General features: G+C 39.5%; 1 protein-coding gene across 3 annotated transcripts in view; it reads left to right on the forward strand.

Annotated features, from left to right (window-relative positions):
• The window catches only part of LOC122788204 (transmembrane ascorbate-dependent reductase CYB561), a 197,404-nt gene extending 176,160 nt beyond the window's left edge, over positions 1-21,244 (forward strand). Inside the window, exons 6-7 of one of the 3 annotated variants that reach the window (XR_006362618.1) lie at positions 7,476-12,957; positions 13,217-21,244. Coding sequence is in view for 1 of the 3 variants with exons in the window: in XM_044055210.1 (XP_043911145.1) it covers positions 7,476-7,668 (193 nt within the window). In the remaining 2 variants the exon portion in view is untranslated. Of the gene's footprint in view, positions 1-7,475 lie in introns of all 3 variants that reach the window. The other 2 variants (XR_006362619.1, XM_044055210.1) reach the window with 2 other exon arrangements.
• The last annotated feature ends 396 nt before the right edge of the window (positions 21,245-21,640 follow it).

Raw genomic sequence — 21,640 nt, forward strand, 5'->3', positions numbered from 1 at the left:
GAAATCAGCCTCATGGAGGAGTTAACTATCGACATAAGGGTGGAGATCTGCACAGAAAACTTATCTGTGGATCCCGGAGCTACTGAACCCTGAAGGGCATCTCCCAACTCCTTCAGGAGATCCCTCTGAAGTTGTGTGAAATGGGTAAGGTAATTCAGTGATCATAAGATAAATGCCGCTGAAGAAAAGGTACACTTTCCATACCTATCCGTCGTCCTGTACTCCTTGTTAGGAGGATGGATATTGGAAGATGTCTCGGACAGCTCCTTCTTGGTGGCCACTGCTACCACCATAGCATCAATAGGAATCCCATTGGAAAGAAAGGACTTATGTTCTGGTGCAGTCATAAATTTGTTTGGCCTCCTTGGGACAGGCTCCACTGTGCCTGGGGAGGTCCAGGCCTTCCGCGATATGAACGCCAAAAACTGGTCATAAGAAGGTGTCACCCAGGAGGTGGAAGGTCAGGAACCAAAGGCCTCAAGGTACCCTGATTCATCCTCAGTAGGGTTAGAGGACTTCCAATCACCCCTCTGTCTAAGGATTTCTAGGATGTCAGAAAAGGAGACATCCTCAGAGGGGGCTCTAGGGGACCCTTCTGACTCCTCCAAATCAGTGTCAGATGTGACAGACTCAGGTGAGTCAACATGCTTCCTCTTGCAAAGTCTCTTCCAAGGGAGCTCTCCAGTGGGATAATCTGGGGAGGTCTTGGAAGAGGGGCACCTCCAATGGGGGCTGCTTGAGTCTCTGGTTCCCTACTCTGTGGGGGTGGGCAGGGGAGAAGAGTTTGCTGCCGGCTGCTGGTGGGACATCGGTTCCAAGGGTATGGCTTTTGCAGAGGATAAATCCTTCTCTATTGCTTCAAAGGTCTTACCCCCCACTCCGAAGAAGACCTCCTCTCCAAGGATACAGATGGTCGCCTCTGAGCAAGGGGGCATGGTTCCGAAGCAGATGTGGGTCGAGCCGAAGCACCAAGAGGGAGGATCGGTTCCGAAGAAACCCAGGGTGACTAACCCCTTGGAGTCGACTCGAGAGCGTCAGCTCCCAGATCCCTCAGCTCCTGGCTGAGCTGCTGAGGATAGAGTTATCGGTTCCAAGGAAGCAGGAAGAATCCTCAGAACCGAAGGATCCAACATCAAGGAACCCGAACTGATTGGCTCCGAGAATGAAGCAGTCAGAAGAGGAGCAGTGGATTGCAAAGGGGTCGGCTCCAAAACCTTTGGGTCTGGAGGGGCCAATTTTCTTGTCAGAGCCGGTTCAGAAAGCAACCTCTTCTCCACTCGCTCGATGTCCTCATCTGGGAGTGTCCTGGAGGATCTGGTGAGACAGAACGAGATCTCCTCCTCTCCAAAATAGGAGATCTCAAGGTAGGTGAGACAGGGTCACTCTCAGGTAACTGCCTTGCCACCAAAGAGACTGACGGCACCGACACAGAAGAAGCGGAATCAGAGCCAGACCTCCTTGGCTCCATCGCTTTGGACTTTTTCGACAGTTCCGAAGCTGAAGCCGAAGATTTTCATTTAGTAGTCTTAGGAGCTGTCTGACCAAGTTCCAGCTGTTCCTGGAAGGAACTGGTCATAAGACCCCTGTCTCTCAATTTGCGTTTCCTCTCATTCAAATCCCTGGTACTGAAGGCATGGCAAAAGTTACAGGGCTCTTGCAAGTGGGCTTTGCCTAAGCAGTACACACAGCTAGTGTGACTGTCTGTGAAAGACATCGTCTGTGAACATTTATCACATTTTTGAACCCCAATGGGCGATGATCCTTGTGTTCTCTGTCCTTTTCCTTAGACATGCTAACAAGAACAAACTAACAAAGCTACCTAGAAAAAGAGAGACCAACGCTAACTATACTAACAATACTATCTACTGAGGTAAAAATACCAACAACAGTAAAGACAGAAAAAGAAAACATTCTACTTATTTATTTATTTATTTTATTTATTTTTTAAGAAACAATCAGGGAGGAAAGGCCTTCCAACTTAAATGGGCCATTACGGCCCTCTAGCTGAAATGAGCCATACAATCCTATGGGGGGATAGGGGTCAAACACTCAGTACAATCACACAATAAAGCTATAAACTACAAGGAATAAAAGATGAAGAAAAAGGTAGTGAAAAGACAAGATTTAGTAAATAAATCTACTTAGCCACCGAGCCAGTAAGGAGACAACTTCGAAGCTTTTGCGGCAAACGAGACTAGGGAATTGCCATGAGGCACCATGGGATAGGGATTAACCTCGAGCCAGCAAAAGCTCTCGAGCTTTAGTATCGGCTGAGTTGGAGCCAAATATCGGCTCCAAACCCATTCAGCAAGAATTACAGTGAGATATGACTACATGACATAACATATTTACACAATATCAGCAGCTCATTTATGATATCCGTAGGCAATACAATGGCACAGAAACTACAAACAGCTGTATGCCAGCAGTGCATTCAATAAATATTTTACCTTTTCTCACAGTTAATGGAAATTTAGAGGTAGTATATTTAGAGAATGGTAGGCCAACCCCCACAAGAATCAAGTGTTGTTCTACTGAGAAATGGTACTAAGGTCTGTGGTAGGCTGAGTTCAGGATCTATAGCACTTTGGTAGGCTGAGTTCAGGATCCATAATGCTGGGAACCTAATATAGATCCAAATATGGTAGAACAGGCAGCAAGTGGAGTGAAACAGGAGTGATATAAAGTAGAAAGTACAGAGATGTAAGTAAACTAACTATACAAATAGATGTTCTAACATATTGGTGTTGCAGTTGCAGAAGCTATTTGACAGCTTTCAAAGATTTAAGGTGTCTTCCACATGCTCTGTCAGGAGATTGAGAGGCATTCCACATAAAGACAGAGCTTTAATTTCTTCAGAGCTTTTTTTTGCCTAGAAAAAAAGGGAGACAAGAGCCCTGAAAGGATAAGGCTAGAAAAAAAAAACCAACAGCAAACCATGTACACAAGGGTGGGTTCTACTTGTCTGGTTTACAACTGCTTTGGTCAAAAGGCTGAAGTGCAGTGTTTGTTTACCGAACCTCCGATTTACACAATGGACACATAGTTGGGAGTGTGCTTTTTCAGAATAGCTAAGTAGGGTGTGTGTGTTTGCAAACATGAGTTGTTAGGGTTAGGTAAGGGGACATGTTAGGTGTGAGTGATTGTGACTGTTTATGGCTAGGGTTAGATTAGGGGACAAATTCAGTGTGTGCTTGTATTTCTGTGTATGCACATGGTGTGTCCAAGCTGTATCATGTGCGCACACACACAAACACATACACCCATACCCATTCCCACTTACACTACCACTACACAAGAGAATAGGTAATGGGAAGGCTTTTTTTAATTCAAGATGAAGGTTAGGAGCAGGGTTAGGGTTAATACATACTACTAAGATGGACCACGGGGGTGAAGATTTTAATACCTCCATTCCCACTTATGCTTATGAAGAAAAAAATCAAGTATCATATAATTCTCTAATACAATTTCTTCTGTGAAAACTGTCATGTCCTCATATTTCCTTATAACATTATGTAATGTTTACAGAGTAAGAGATTATGAACAGTTGCTAAAGACTCTTGATGGCTGGAGAAAGAGTCTGCAAAAATAAGACAGTCAACAACTATGGAAAGATATAAATGCCTTGAAGTTTGCAATAAGCACTCACATTTTGTCAATATCCTCGGTGCTATGGAAATCGAAACGGCAAGAAAGAGAACTGATAATGTAAGCCAGACACAGAAAATCATAAAAAAATCTGAACAGTTTGGCAATGAGAATATAACAATAAGCAACCAGTAAGTCTAGCTTTACCATGAAAGCTAGAGACTGGAGCAGAGGTAAAATATGGGATGAAAGGAAAGCACTTTAAACTAGGGAATCTTAAAAACAAAGGTTTCCATTGGAGAGGCACAGTATAACCTCAAAGATTCCTACTTCTTTTGTGAGTAAAATCTTTTGCCTACCTGACAGGAAGCTCTGGTTCTATTACTCCCAGACCAAATATGTGATACAGAATTAGAAGAAATGATGAAACTTGGCTCACAGGGCAATAAAGTATACCCTGAGATGGAGGAAAGGACTCCAACTGCCAAGTGTACTCGACCCCTGAGATGGAGGAAAGGACTCCAACTGCCAAGTGTACTCTACCCCTGAGATGGAGGAAAGGACTCCAACTGCCAAGTGTACTCTACCCTTGAGACGGAGGAAAGGACTCCAACTGCCAAGTGTACTCTACCCCTGAGATGGAGGAAAGGACTCCAACTGCCAAGTGTACTCTACCCCTGAGATGGAGGAAAAGACTCCAATTGCCAAGTGTACTCCTGCTGAATTACATTTAAAACCCATTTTTTTGTCACAGTCAGGTACCACAGGGGAAGATGAAGCCTCAGGGATATGAGAAAGTTATCAATGTGGGAAATAGGGAGGCTAAATATGCAAATAATCAGGGTCTATATCATATGAGCAACTCTCACAAATTGCGAACGCTCATAATATCGAATGTACCGGACCTCGAAGTGCTTTTTCTGAGATTGCGGTACAGTGAAGAATGGGATATTTGCCCTTTCCTCACTGTAGTGCGATCTCAGAGTTAGAATATATATTTAGCGGGGGGCACAGCCCCCCACAATAGGAGGTTTGAGGTCTGGTACGTTCGATATTATGACCGTTTGCAATTTGTGAGATTCATTCATATGATATAGGCCCAATAATCATGCTGATTGGGAGGACTGTCCTTGATTTTAGAGGCTTTTCCTTTCTTTTTGGAGCCCTCTTGCCATTACATTTTAAACTCCTGTTTAACGGTTCTTTGTGCTTAAATTTCTTATTGAAAAAGGAAGCACAGGTGGAAGGAACATTTTTATTAAAAAAAAAAAAAAAAAAAGGAGGGTTGAAATGTTTGAATCATCCTTTGAATCAACTTTCCCCTTCATTACATTTCTTGTGCACCAAGAAGTGCCAAACAGGACATCTTCTGTGAGGGAGAATTTAAAATACACATTTAACATCATCAGGGAGGTGTTGAGGATGAAGCCAAGCCAATCTTGTCATTACTGACCCAGAAGCAGAAGCTCTGGTGGAAGAATCGGCTGCATAATAAACATACTTTAAAAATGCTGAGTAACAAGAGAATGTAGATGCTAGTGAGGCATTCAAGGAATTCTTTTTACTCAGAAGAAGGAAAGGAACTTGTGCATGTTCTCAAAAGGTAAAAGTAAATACTTAAACTTATGCGCTTGACAATTTAAACGCCTGAAAGAAAAGGTAAAAGGAGAATAATGAACTTTTTTTGCCAGTTTGTTGGAAACGGTCCTGTTCTCGTCAGAGGGAATGGGGTTAGCAGCAGCAATCTGTTTAGCAGAATCTATTTTAGACAGAGAAATTACTGTTTGATCTGCTTTATGGCTATAAAACAATTTATGAGTCTAAGGTATCCTGTATAACCTGTCAGACTTCCTGGGAGCAGGAGGTTGACTATCAGGTAAACTTATATCCACGAGAAAAACATTCTCTAAAATAGGCAAATCAGGAGAAACAGATGTAGATTTAAGAATGTATTTACTTACTAATCCCTTGTTGACCAGAGACTAGCCCCACTAGCCTAGCAGCCTGTTTTCAGGGAAGACCTGAAGTGGTATTTATACTACAAAGAGAAATTAAGCAGGGCATTAATTAGAGAACTTCCCCTACTCTTTTCAGTAGGTAGCTTGGGATCTTTTACATCTGTCTGAGCTACCATCAGCTCAAGCAGATGGGGCTTCACATTCATATCTCATCTGAAAGATTGTAATAAATCATATTATTCTGTGCAATAAGAATTTCACTCTGCCCCTTGTGAGAAAAAAAAAACATTGTATCTTAGATACAGTCTCAGGAAAAGATAGAGCTTCAAGAGGGAAATCTGAAGCTATACTTTCCTCAAAATCAGATGGTTCAGACTGAGAATAAATTCCTGAAATACAACCATCCCCCTGTAATGCCTGCTCTTCTGACTTAAAATCCAAGTCAGAAAGCGAGAGAAAATTACTTTTCTTTCTTGTCTGAAGAAGTCAAAACAAAGAAAAAACAAACCACAGGTATGCAGAGACTCTGACTGTAAGCTTCTAGATCAACTGAATACACTTTGAAACAAAATAAAGTACTCCAAAAATGCTTTATGATGAGTGCTTTCATTTTATTAGTAAAAACTTCCTCATATGAGTTCAACATTTAAAACTGCTTATATAACCTGGTCTTGTTAGGGCGGCCACGTTGGTGCAGCGGTTAGCATTGTCGCCTTACAGCAAGAGGTTCTCTGGTTCGATTCTCGGCTGGGGTGCCTTCTGCGCAGAGTCTGCATGTTCTCCCTGTGGTCGCATGGGTTTCCTCCGGGTGCTCCGGTTTCCTCCCACATCCCAAAGACATGCTGTAGGTGGATTGGACACTCTAAATTGGCCCTAGGTGTGAGTGTGTGCATGTGTGTGCCTTCTGTGGAAGGTTGGGCGCCAGGCTGGCAACTCAACATCATAAAACTCCACTGCCAATCATGAGTGGACAGATGATCCGCTGTGGCGACCCCTAACCGGGAAAAACCAAAAGAAGAAGAAGAAGAATATAACCTGGTCTTGTCACATGATCTCACACAACAGATTTAAAGTAGTTACAAGCAAAAACAGTACATGTGGTTGATCCAGGAGCTTACAATCAAAGTCTCTATAGACCTACAGTTTGTTTTTTCTTTGTTTTGGCTTGGTTTGTGTTCTGCTACCAGCTGTTTGCCTGAAGAAGTATTAGACAAGGAAAAGGCAGTAATGAGCTCCTTCACCAACCCAAGCAAACCTTCCCTGTCCATGCAAATAGAAACAGGTGAAGGCAATATTTTCTCACTGATACGTTATACAAAAGACTGGAAACAATTCAGCTAACAGGTACAAAATACTTGAGACTTTCATGTATTAGCATAGATTCATTTTTAAATGTTCTTAGGTCATGAACATTTCATATAAAGGATGGCAAGAAAATGCATGATCACTATTATGAAACTTATTGTTGGTCAAACTATCTCCAATCCAGCACAGACTGTGATAAATGGTGTGTGTGTGATTTGGTTGGATAATGCAACAATAGAGGGCACTGCTGTAAAATGCACATTTATAGAGTACTGCACAAAGATGGTGGTTAGGGCTATGCATTATGGGTAATCAGTTTGCACAATCTGCAGTGTTGTACAGTCATGTTCCCTTTCCAGTCTGCAGTATTGTACAGTCATGTTCCCTTCTTGGAACAAGAAATACAAGCAAATAAATTAAATTCTGTAGTACTAGTTCTAAAACTACTATATTGTAAAGACTATTATGTGCATAACTATTGTATTCAACAGAAAAGAACCACATGAGAACAGATTTGCACTGCAGATATCAGGAATCATTATTTTAATACTGTTCTTAGATTTTGCTTTGTTGTTCCTTCTTCTCTCCTTACACTGTATTTTTATGTGGTTTTGACCCTAACAGGATGACCAACACCGGTTATGAGCCAGAAAGAGTACTGGCCAATGTTCTAGGTTTGCTGTTGGTCGCTTTTGGAATTTCAGTTGGTTACATTGTGACAAAAGAAGAGTGGAGACGCCAACCTCTGCCTGAAGAGCAAGCCCTTTCAATGGATTTTAAAACTCTTACTGAGGGCGACAGTCCAAGTGATTCATGATGTCCACAAGGCCCACTAATCCAAACACTCTCTGGTATTACAGAATCTATGTAAAATATTTACTTGGTGTACAGTCCTTCTGAAGAAGAAGGACTTAAACTGTTATTTATCCTGCTCTTTGAAATCTTATTAAAACCCACTTTTAATTAATGCTCATTGGGTGGGAAAAGTGGATGCAAAGTTGTCCTGCCAGTGACTCATACTGCTGCATTAGATGTTACTAGCCAAAGTAGGCTGGTCATAACTGTTTTACATTCATTGAAAGCACCTTGGCGCAAGGGGGGAGTAACACTGGAAAAAAATTAAAAAATGGAACTTTTAAGAAACATGAGATCACCTTACTGTGCCAAAATTTTGGTCATGCCATTTAACCCTCTAAGAGGTAATGCAATCTCATTCAGTTCAGTTCAGAGGAGATGGGAGGTATGCATTTTGAACTCTGTCTGCTAACACCAACACTCCTTTGCAATTGTATTTGGGCTACAATTGTCAGCAAAGAACCTGTTGCACCTTTTTACTAATGCCATCTTCAAATGCACTCTTCGATGAAGGCTTTTTAAAAACTAAGAAACCAAAATCTGTCCCCTACTGAGCTTACCAAATTGTACTTGCCTGATAATGTTGCATTCTAGAAACTATACCTCTTAGTAATTAACCAGGAGTGTGCCAGCATTTGTCACTGATTTAAATAAACTACTTTGTAATCAAAAACTACTCTCATTCACTAAAAACTTTTCAACAATTCTGACACTTAGAAAGGGCTTGCAGCCCATTTCACTGTTTTTCTTGCAACCCACGTTTGACTCAAAAAGTGCAAGAAGTAAGCCATTATACAAGACAATATAATTTAACCAGCACTGGAAGTATTGATTTTTCAAATTTTTGATGACTTTTGAGGAGGACCAGTGGACTCATTCACAGTAGGGCTGTACTGCACTTCTGCATGACTCTCAAAAAAAGGAATACATGGTGGTAAAAGAAAATTGTAACTTACACCCTACCAATAAATTTTAACCTCATGGCATTTCCTACAGAACCAAATCATGAATCGGGCTTAACATGAAATTATTGTCACTCATACACAACACAGATGTGTGCGCGCACATGCACACACCCACCTGCACCTTTCCTATGGACACCACATAAAGAGAGTAGTAGATCACAAAAGAAGGGAGATCACGTACAGAATGCATGTATTACTGCCAACAGCAAATACAAAAAAAGCCTTTCAACAAGTGAAGAAAGCCTCTAAAAGTGCAAAGTGATTCTAACATGTCTGAGACATGCTATTGTCCGTCAGCATCATACACTGCAGAATTTACCATGAGGGTACAAAGAAAGTGATAACACTGTACCCTAACTTATGCCAAAGAATACAATGTGTCCATTGCATGTGATTTTGTTAGGAAAAGGCTATGTATATATCCTGCAGATGTATTACATGACATGCATGTGAAATGATATTAGACACTTGTATGGAATACAGCTATTTCCCTTGATGTATAAATACTGTAGTGTCCACCTCACAACTATCCCTTTGAAAAGTAGCCATGTGTAGCCATTTAAACATCTGATTAACATACTGGGTTCAGATGGATAAAATGCACAAATGTCTGACTGAATACACTAATTTGTCTATATCACCTAAATTTCAGAATGCAATGTATTTTTGCAACCTACACTTTGAATAGAGAAACATTTTATAAATGTATTAATACACAAAAAGATGTTGCAGACAATAGGAAACATACTGACAATACTTCTCTTTCCATTCATAACCTATCCAGTACCAGAAGTAGATTACATTTTTGTAATTAATAAACTCTCTACCAGACATTATGGCACACCGACATAAACAACATACACTGTGAATGCTGATTGGCCTTCCTCATATCTACTGTACTCCTTGCTTTCTTGAGCAATGTAGACCTAAGAAGAAGGGAGAATTCTGTACTCATAATGTGAGCTGGTCTATAAGTAATGCCTCTGCTGCCTGAGTTTAAATGTCAGTTGCAGATAACAGAATATATGCAAAGCCCACGTAAAGATAGGCCAGTGACATTCGGGCACGACTAGAGTAGAAAAAATTGTATTGGATGCTTCCTGTAAATTTTGCAGTTACGGTAAAATAATATTAGAGACATTATAAAGCACCACACTCGACTTTAAAAGAGTATTTCTTAGGTTATAAGTTTTCATCAAAGCATTTATTTAGAATGTCAAATTGTGTGTGTTTGTGTGTGTGTGTGTGTAAGTAAAATGCAATTATCAGGCCTCTTAATTATGCATCAGTTTCAGACTGGCATCTAACTAACTACCCTTGCTGAGAACTGCTACAAAGACCAAGGTAGCATTGCTATGTACAACCCAGAAAGTTCATTTAATCAGGTTGCTATGAGCCTGGCGCATCTATTACCTTAACTCTGACTGCCATAATTTCCATTTGCTTACTATATAACTATGATGAAATCACCAAACCAGTTCACAGCTCTTGGGCTGGAAATCACATTATGTTTCACTGCCAGTGCCATTTCCAGAATAGATTCACTGATTGCAAGAGGGGATACTAGTGACTCCCAAAATGCATTGTAGACATAACACGAGCTACAGACTGGAAAACTTACTTTAAACAGTGAACACAATGGCCATGGCCAGATGTCCATGTAGGCCTAAGACCTATATACCCACTCCCCAACTATGTGTAGTCCTCATGTGTTACATGGAACAATGCAAAACAAAGTAAACTCTGTCATTCTGAGTCCTCAGTTTGTCAGCTGAGAAATGCATTAGACAGGATGTACTGGCTCGTCTGACCGCTCCCTCTGTCTCTATATAAACAACAGCTGTTAAAAGCAGTCACCTGATGCATTTTCCTTTTCCTTTGCTTGCTTGCAGAGTAAAAGGGAAGGATGAAAAATGATTATGCAGTCAAGGAACTTGAAAAATATATAGATTAAAAGAGGATCATTCCAAAAAATGCTTCTGGTAAAGGAAGTTGACAATTGCCTGTTTCAGACAGTTTGCATTTTACCACAGTCAGGCACTGCTGCCCCATTAGATAATGGTAATTACCCTTTCCCCACCATCATGTGCACACAATCAGGCACATTTTTATTTCAATATAAATCACACAGATCCTCTACTTTGATATTTTTTCTAAAATTTTACAGCAGTTTTCATCAACCATGTATATCGATAGATACTTCTCTCCTTACTGTTTTTTTAAGAATCAGACATCCTATTTTACTCATATTAGTGTTTGCCTTACGTAGTTTAAGCAGTAGCTACTCCTGTCATTGTATGGTTAAAATCCAGCATCTGATCACCAAATGCAACAGCTCTTAAAGAATCTGGCAGGCTATATGCCATATGGCTAACATAATAAATTCTATGTCTATAGGATGTAGCACATTTGTAATACAAGTCCCAACAACATCCTTCACTAGCACACTGTGCGATTGAGTAAGTCATTTAATCATACCAGTCTTCCCCACTTACCACTGTAAAAACTATTTTTCTGGTGCGTCTCAACCAATAAAAAAAAATTCTTTTGAAATGCAGACTTAAAGCATCACATTGTAATATATTCTGAGGTACCAAGAACATTTCCAAAGTAAACATAGTTATACTGCCCACTTGAACACAAAGTCTGACTACTGATATTACCAGTAAAACTTTAAAAAATTGTCTAGATGATACTTCAATCTCATTTAGGTCAATTAGGTATTTAAGCGCATATCTCTCTTTCTTTTCAAATCTGGCATGTCTGTAGAATGTTTAGTCATGGAAAACTCTTATCTCAAATTAAAACTGTCTTTTAGATGAATATTCCCATAAGCCAGAAGTGTTTCTTTTATCAAAACAACATTGCCAACCATCTCCCATCAGTGACCACCAGGTGGAGAACTAAATCTAATTGTTATATAGAGCTCTACATGCTAAACAGACTTCAAAATTCTTCTAATATGCAGCAAATGGCAAAACGCATTTTTATGTATTGTTTTTACTTTGCATTTGTTCAAGTCCACTGTGAATACCTAAACATGTTGTGAGAACACATTTCTTATAGCAGATACCAAGCAGATACCATAGCACCTTAACCAGATGTTCACTATTGGTTTTCTGTGGCCATGGCAAAATGTGTAAACAATATAACTTTGTATAGAAACAAAAGAGTAAAATAAAATAAGTACTCTGGCACTACTGTCAAAACTGATAATAACTGCACTAAAGTGAATTGAATGCCACCATTTCCAGCAGAGAACAGCTTTGGCTTCAAGTCAGTCAAAAAGCAAACGAGTTATAGCTGGTTTTGATGATTTATGTCATAACAACAAGCACTCAAACACTGTACTCCAAAACAATTTAAAAATAATACTAAAATTTAAAAAGTCTATAAAAAGAAGCAGGATCCCTGTGGCTCTTAATATTCCAACTCCAAGGTTTCTAAACATGGAGGGTATGCTCCATTACCCCAAAGTTCAAAGACCTCACACTTAATATACCACAAAGTTACTGCCTTCACTATTTCTTTCTATGATGTGGCAGTCACAGAATCCACATGATCTTTTCTTTGGTACAAATGCCCGCTGATTACTGCACATGGCTACCCCTACACTTTTTAAGGATGGTGGCATCTGTTTATCATATGAGCAGTAGTGAAATGCAGCATCATATGACCGTAACAGCAATGACACCAATGTCCGGGTCTTCAGTCACAGTGCCTATGCAAGAGCTGTGATCTGGGGGGATGCATGTGGAAGTAAAGCTGCAGTAAAATATCAGCATGTTGTTTTAGTCGCACTTGGGAATAATCTGAATAATTATTTGCATGTCTCTATGGGTAGTGAAGTACAAGATGCTAGGATCACCTATCAGCAGTTAGAGGTGCATGCAGGTTGAAGATGTAGTCCGAACACAGCACAAACTGCTGACAATGCTTCAGTAATTCAGCACAAATACAACTATGCTGTTGTGTGGCCTCCTTCCCATGGAGTAATATTTTGTCCTTGCGGCTGTCAGTACTGGAGGTACAATGCTATAACAGCAGTATTGTCAGTACTGGAGGTACAATGCTATAACAGCAGTATTGTCAGTACTGGAGGTACAATGCTATAACAGCAGTATTGTCAGTACTGGAGGTACAATGCTATAACAGCAGTATTGTCAGTACTGGAGGTACAATGCTATAACAGCAGTATTGCCAGTACTGGAGGTACAATGCTATAACAGCAGTATTGTCAGTACTGGAGGTACAATGCTATAACAGCAGTATTGCCAGTACTGGAGGTACAATGCTATAACAGCAGTATTGTCAGTACTGGAGGTACAATGCTATAACAGCAGTATTGTCAGTACTGGAGGTACAATGCTATAACAGCAGTATTGTCAGTACTGGAGGTACAATGCTATAACAGCAGTATTGTCAGTACTGGAGGTACAATGCTATAACAGCAGTATTGTCAGTACTGGAGGTACAATGCTATAACAGCAGTATTGTCAGTACTGGAGGTACAATGCTATAACAGCAGTATTGCCAGTACTGGAGGTATAATGCTATAACTGCAGTATTTATCAAGGAGACTGTGAACACAAACTGCATTTCCTACTTCCTCTATTTGTGACTACATGCTGAGGAACTTTAGAGTCCAGATTTGTTCCATGGTCATTTTCATGCTCAGAAATTACAAATTCAGACATAAAATTAAGATGCAGGTTAAAAGTCTGGGTTACAGCTAGCTACAATATTTGCTTCTGCCACTTACTTTCTTATCCAACATCTTGGCAGTGGAACACTTTTCTGTTAGGAGTCATGGTTAGTATCCAAGTGGGCTATGCTGGACTCATCAAGACTGATCAGAAGGCCTGCTTATCAGTGCTGTAATTGTTATACCATTGTGCTTTTCCTTCGTCTAACTAGCATGCCAAGAGGTAAAGTCTGAAAACAAATACAAAAATATAAATTGGGCTATTAATGAAAAAGTGGCACTTTTTGAACCTGTAAGAATGTCCTTGGCTGTTAAGCAGAAGTATAAAAATGAAGTTGCCACTCATGCCCTGGGTCTGATATTAGCATAAAATTAAAGGATTCTGAGTCAGACAAGCAAAGTAATATAATTTATAGAGAAATGTGCTTCGGTATTTGCTGTCCCATAGTAATGTTTTAAGAGAAAGATACATTATAGCATCTGCTCATAGCTATGTCAGTTCATATCATGGGCAGTCCTTAGACTGGTGGTTCCCCCAATCTGAAGTTGAAGACCACAAAAAAGAAAAAAAAGCCTTGCAATGCCCTAAAGTGCAGCAAAGAGCTGTACAAGCTCCCTGCTACAGTTAAGCTACAAAACACACTCATTTAAACCTCTGTGATAGTTGGGAACTGCGCTCATGCCCATTCAGCAGCTACTCAGCACTGCTAACCACTCCCCCTGACAGTTTGAGCTAGGCAACGCCACCCCCTTCACCTCACCCTAATTATGGTGCTAGGTTGCCCTTTAAGTAATTGAGGGAAATTTTCTCTGACTCTAAATTCCCAGTAAAAGTTCTTTTATGTTACTATTGCTCACTTTTCCCAGAAGAGTTTTCATCTGTGTCCTGCAGTATTACTGTGCCCATATTTCAGAGGTTCTCACCTTTCTTCACTGTTACACAATCACAAAGTTAGTATATAGAGATAAAGGGGCATGGGGTGAAGGTCTCCTTATGGGGGAGCAAAGATCTTGTTGTCCTGCTTTTGAGCTGTGTGGCCAGATGTATCAGAAACCGTGTTTGTAAGCAGTGATGATCAAACAACTGGGACACAGACTGTTGCGGCTTAATCTACCATGTAGAAATGCTGCAGTGGGCCACTGTAACATCACCAAAAACACAGCTGCCATAATATTTTCACTTGGACAGCAAAGAACAAACCATTATACACAGTTTCTGATTGGCTGGTATTGTGTCTTGCATTCACAAACCTTATGGTGTTTAAATTACAACTGACATCATTTGAATGTAGGCTGTTTTCAGAAGTATGAATTTTATTTTAATTAAAGCAAGTAGCATTTTATCTTAAAACAAGTTGTATTTTGAATGCAAATATATCTGCCAGCAAGATTTCTACAGACAGTAATTCCTATGGCTGATACTCCTGTGATAATATTAATTTATAATGAATGACTAGTATTTTCATAGGAAGCATTTATATAAATATTAAAGTTTATAAGACATTTAGATTGTTCTCCAGCTTCCTTAAAGATATGAGCTTTGAGATTTTGGAATGCTGGCTTGGCAGTATCACAAGGTATTCTTCTCTCTACATGCTTCAGTGCTCTCTGTTGACCTTAATTGAAATACCAGCAGGCTGCTGTTTACTGACACATTTTCAAAATTACATAAAAAGGAAAAACATCATTTATAGAGTCTCAATATTTTCTTAAAGAAAGATCATCATCATAGTCATCAACCCCCATCTTTTCCATTTTCTACATGGCACTGGGGTGTCTTATAAACTGTCACCATCTTGCTCAGTTCAGTGCCACTCTCTTACCTTCGTCAATAGTCATGCCTAACTGATGCAGGTTTTCATTCACACAATCCCTCCATGTCTTTGCTGGATGCCCTTGTTTCTTCTTGCCTTCTTCCTTCCTTTCTATCCCAAATCTCCTTCGCCAGATTGTTTTCTGCTTCCCTACACTTATGACTGAACCACCATAATCCATGCTTTTTGACCTTCTCTCTTATTGGAACTACTTGGGCTTCTGTTCTAATGTCCTCACTTCTCCATCTGTCACACTATGGTAATTCTACCCCCCATCTCAGGCACTTCATCTTCATCACCTCTAGCTTCCTCGTTTGCTCTGCCTTCACTGCCCAGTACTGGTCGCACCACTGTTTTGCACTCCTTACTTTTCAGCTTCTTTGGCATTCTTGTGTGATACACTCCTGATACTCTATAGAACTTGGCTGCAGCCTCTCTGATTCTGGCTTTGATCTCCTTATTCAGACTTCCCTTCTTTTCAACTTCACCTCCCAGATATTCGAACTATTAACCTGCTCCACTATTTGACCTTCTGTCTCAATTTTCAGATGCTTCTAATTTCCCCAATTTGCTGCCATTACAACTGTTTTATCTGTACTCAGTTTCTTCCCATGTGCCTTCAGTTTTGCACTCCATGCTCAGAGTCTGCCTGTAATGCCACATTGTCTGCATAAAGCAGTTTTGTTGGTCTGTCCTCTCTATCTTTTTTGCTAATGTAGTGCATCAGCAGTGTAAATAGCAGTGGGCTCAGAGCTGAACCCTTATGCACTCCCACTGGGCACCCCTCAGTCAGTCTAAACACTGTTCATACTTGTGACATTGTGTCCTTGTACAAAGCCTGCACTAATTCTACCAATGTTTCCAAAATGTTTTTAACCATTGCAGGACTATCCAAAATCAGCTTTCTTTGCATCTTATCATATGCTTTCTACAAGTTTAGAAACGTCTGCTTGGACTCTTGCTCATCTTTAGCTTCTTCTCAACTGTCCATTTCACTGTAAACATCAGGTCTGCTGTGCTGCATCCTGATCTGAATCTGAACTGCTCAGCTCCCTTCTTACTTTCTACTACTCCATGTAAGCAAGCAGAGCACTAAAACGTTACAATATTTGGTTATACTGAATACTGCACATTTTTAGTTTGTGTGAGTGTTATGTTTAGCTTAATTTTTAGGGAAAGAGTGTTTTATAACAAAGAGTAGAGTTAGGACAGGAATGTGGATAGGTTTAGGGTTAGCCCATTAGTAAGGGTGGGTTGGGGCTTTGCCTCCTTGCACCACCTGATACAATGCATACTAATCCTAACCCTATCCCCAACCCTCCTATTCCTACACATTAGGATCACATTACAAATCATTTCCCCTAATAGCAACAGTATACAAACAAAGCTTTTGAGATTTAGCGAGCAATCCATCAGGTTTCTTGCATTCAGTCTCCTGCAGTTGGAACACACACACACACACACACACAAAGCAACATTAAAGTCCAGTTAGATTGTTTTCGATATTCCTGAAAAATCTGGCAGTATCTTAAGATTTTTCACTTTTTTTTTTTAAATAGAAAAGGTATTTCTGATAGGAGGTCTTCTAGGAAGATTTTTCCCTTCCAAATCATGTGTTTTCTGGTGAAAGACAAGTGAAATTATATTGTTCCACAGAGACTGTACATAAACAAGACATCATCTTTGGATGAGGCAATCTTCTACGTATTGCTGTCAGCCAGGAGATTTGCTTGGAATGGATAATACAAAATGTGATGTTAACAAACCTACATTATAGCTGAAGGATGCATTGGAATCTAATTAAGCAACCAATAATCATGACATGAGGCAAACTAAGTGTATGTGTACAGTCCCAGCTCACATCCATGATAGTCTTCAGTTCCAAAATGGCCTGTAGATAATTTCGTTTTTAGTTTCCAGAAGAATCTTTTTACTATGGTATGGTAAAATGTTGCAGAAACCGCCAAGCACAAAGGATACAGAGACTGTGGAACAAACTGGGCCAAAAAAGTAAAAGGAAAGCAGAAATTCTGTTTGTCTATGGGATTGACAAAAGAATGAAAAGAAAATGCTGCAGTTTTTTTTTTCAAAAGATGGCACAAGAGCTGAGGTACAAAAATGTAACATTCAAAGATACATTAAGACAGAAAAAGGAGGACACAGAGGTACATCTGAAAAAAAACAGTGAAATGAGTTCAAAGCATTAAGTTAAGAGGCTTAAGAATGCAAAAGATAAAATGAGATCACCTAACTAAAGTGGATAAGAAGACAATGCATTTTATAACTATGTTAGCAGGAGAAAATGAAGGGATGCACTACACCATGAAGATACATGAAGGTTAGGAAAAATGGTAAACAATGACTCATTAAATAGAAGAAAGTGGATTAGAAAGCAACAAAAGAGAGAAATTAAGCACAGTCCATTTTTTAACAGAAACCACAAGCCCATTTGATAGCCAATTAATTAATATGGCAATAGATGTGGTAACGTAAAAGAGAGATTAGAACATTCACAGAGGTCCTGGGCAAACTCCATTGATCCCTATAGACCAGTCTCAGATGAGTGTAGAAGGGCAATCAATGGTAGACTTCTCAAATGGTCAACCAGAAGTAGTGCAGGAAATGAACATCCATTGTGGGGCCATTTCCAGAACTGAGGGAAAAGCTTCTTGTGGGATATGGACAAGTTGAGGCAAGTCATTAGATGCACGAGTGTAGAATCATCAATTTACTGTATAAGAGAGGCTGGATATATGCAGGTATAGAGGCCATTGGTAAAGATATTAAAGAGGAGGGGACCTAGAATAGAAGCTTGGGGTATACCAGTGCAGACTTGCAGGTATGAAGAGAGAAAGGATTCTGACATTTTACATTCTGAAGTCTGTTGGTTAAACAGTTACTGAACCACAGTATTGAAGAAGGGGATAGCCCAGGTTGAGACAGTTTATGCAGGAGTTTAGACTGAGAAACTATATCAAAGGCTTTTGACAGGTCAGGGAATAAGGAGGAAATCAGATTGCCAGAACCCCTGTGTTTCTTTATGGTATCAGTGAATGATGCGAAGGGCAGTAGTACTGTGTGCTGGGCGATATCTTTAGAAAAAGAAAAAATGGCTATCTAAACAGTTAACGGTATAGTAGCTAGGCTTAATTATGGATAAATGTCAAATCATGTAGTTGGCCTATAAAACTCTGAAGTATAGTGCAAAATATATGGAATTAAAAAAAAAAATAAGAGAAATGTCAAGTGATCAGAAGTGGTATGACAACAGATAGATTAGGCACATGATAGAATTACCAAAACAGAATGTTTTAGTGCCCACAAAGAACCAAAAATAGCAGAAAGAATGAAGAAGGTCTGTAAGATGTCATCCTCTCTGTCCAGTTTTGGAGACCAATATCTTACATCAGACAAGCTGCAGTTACCACTCTGAGGAAGGCCACCAACTTGGCACATTATCTGTATTAACATCTTTATCAGTAAGAGCTGATGGGAAAGGCAGCTATATAATAAAGTACAGTTCCAGTAGATTTCAATTAGATAACCTTACATTAGGTCGTGCTTTAAAAACTTTCTTGTAGAAGGTATACAGAGTCAATTTTTGAAGCAATAACGTCTGAGCTACTCATAATGATGTCATCTACTGTATAAAGACTAATAAAGATGTCATCTACTCTATAAATTTGTAGTTATATTCATGACTTTTTCTGATTCTTCTAAATTAAAAAGGAGCAGACCTTTGCATTATGGAATTCAAGAGTGGTATGTGCGATACAAGTGCTGAATACACCAGAACACCAGACATCTAAGCAAAGATCAAAATCTACAGAAAGAGAAGAGTGAAAGGGAAAACAGACATGAGATTGTGCTGATGATCGGCCACTAATGTAATATTTATGTGAAGATCTCATCTTCGGTTGCATTTCATTCATCAAATCTTGTCTAAGAAGGAAATCCAAAACAGACAAAGCAAACAGTAGAACAGACACAGAGATATGAGCAGACTAATGATTAAAGCAAAGCATGTGGTCATAACTTGCATATGAATTAGAACTAAATCACAGACTACAAAGCTTCAAAAAACTAGGGACAGTGAGAAGCGTATATAACATATAAAACAGATTTAATGCTTAATCTGTTTATATAAACGGAGGTCTTAACACAGAGCAATACAGTGTTGAGGGGCATCCCCTTTCCAAACTCAAAGGTGATTGTAATATGGAATTGCATACAAGACAGTATTATACTAGAGTCATCTTTTAAGTCCATTCTTGCCAGGAAAATATGAGAGATAACATACACTGACTGTTCAGTCACCATTTCATTAGTCTTACTCATATTCATAACAGCAAGACCCCAACATCTTTGGAACCTTCAGGAGGAAGTAATGATTATTGATCAGTAGTTAGGTTTAGGTAAAACGAGTCTCCTGTTTAGCAGTGTACAGCTTTTACTTAAACCAGGCCAACATTATGCTTGCTAATGTCCTTATGATCTCTGGGAATACATATTTCTAAACTCACATAGATTAGTGATGTTGCAGTGTGCCAAATCACAGCCTTCTGCTAAGCTCAGAACAAGAAGGCTCAGTGTAAAGGTCTTCAGCAGACAGTTGTCTAGGCAGAAGAAAGTACAAAGGACCCTTTGCCAAAAGATGATAATCTTCACAGTTAAGTCATTTCATAATGCTGCACAGTACAAAGGACAAACCAAAGAGCAGAATTCTGAACTGGTATTGTTTTCCCAAAACAGACACAAATCTTTATTAGAACTAAGATGCTGAATAATTAAGTTTCTCTATGGTATGAAAACATAATCTATTATCTTGTCTGAGAAGAAGGCATGACAAGGTGAGCATTTAAACTTCTCTGTGCATGATACATAAACAGATGATCTTGAAATCAGAAATAGGTCTCATATTTCCATTTTCTTAGGTTAATAGGTAGTTACTAGGCTTGTGGTCTTGGAGATCATTGAAGAGCCCAGCCCAATTTCTCAGTTGCCTCAGAACATTGTCTGGTTAAAAAAAAAATCACAGACTCACATGGTAGGCACATGGAAGCTGAGCTGACAGAATCAAACTCTGGACTACAGGAAACAGTTTATAGCCCTAATCCTATGTGCTTAGCTCTCAGACTAGAAAGCCACCCCCACCAGCTGGCACATGAATGTGAAATAGAGATCTTTGTGATATGTATAAGAACCTGATGTAAAGCTCTTTGTAGTATCACTTTTTGGACACTCATTATACAGAACTCTTTAGAAAGGAAACGGAATGCATCTGAATATAACTTTGCATGATCTGGAGGGTTGAAAGACAGACATCAGATGACTCTCTGGGTGCTGCTCTAAGATACCTAACATGTAACCTCTTAGCCATAGTATCTAGAACCTGGTAGTTGAATTGGCAGTTTTCCTGTAAAGTACACAGAAACAATCAACCTCCAACCACTGACTTCACAATCAAAAATACCCAAGACGATGAACAGGTGAAGCTGAGATGGGGCATGTCAGATGAGTGGTGCTATTCTTTACAGAATGTTTTGTAACTGAGACAAAGATGATGAAAGCATAGCATTAAAAGGAAATTATTTTTATTATCTGAAATCTGCAGCACTGGACCAAACATTTAAGCCATAATATAAAAGATGACTATCAAACTGCTCTAGGGTTGTGTATCGTAAAGAAAACTGAGTTCAAGGTTATAACAAAATTATGGTACATGCATTATGCCACAAGGGAAAACATCTAATAAAAGCAAGTGGTTTATATGTTGCACTCCCTCATGGCATGACCCTGATGACATCCACAGCTATCTGTGGAGTTTTGAAGGCAATGGAGGTGTGGTTGGGAGGGGTGGAAATAGGATACTCATACCTATGAACAGTTTAGAGATCCAATCCACCTACTGCATCCATCTACTACATGTGTTTTGAATGTGGGAGGAACCGTAGAAAATCCATATGATGTAGGAGAAACCCTAGAAAATCTATGTGATCACAGGAAGGGCTCACAGACTGTTCTCAGAAGGCACCACCTCTGAGAATTGAACTAGAGAACCTCTTGCTGCGAGGTGGCAATGTTACCTCCAATGGGCCACTGTACTGCCTGCACATTCCTAAAAGTGATTGTAAAAAATTATTTATTATTTATTTTATTTTACATCTGTTGACCGGGCTAGTCTAATTGGATATATGTCCATTTTCAGTAGAGGCTCAGGGAGATAAGCTCCAAGACATAAACAAAGAGATACAACTATAATAACAATAACAAATAGGAAACAAAATATTTATACAACAGTAACATATGTAGTACAGCATACAGGTTAGCATAGGATAAAGGATAGGATAGGAAAGGATAGGATAGGATAGGGAAAAGGCTGTCATCAAGGTTATTTTAGAAATAAACATTAGATTAATATGTCATACAAGACCTTAAAACGGTCTCCTT

Source organism: Protopterus annectens, chromosome 13.part0, assembly GCF_019279795.1.
Source record: "Protopterus annectens isolate FY-2018-M chromosome 13.part0, PAN1.0, whole genome shotgun sequence".
Taxonomy (NCBI): Eukaryota; Metazoa; Chordata; order Ceratodontiformes; family Protopteridae; genus Protopterus; species Protopterus annectens.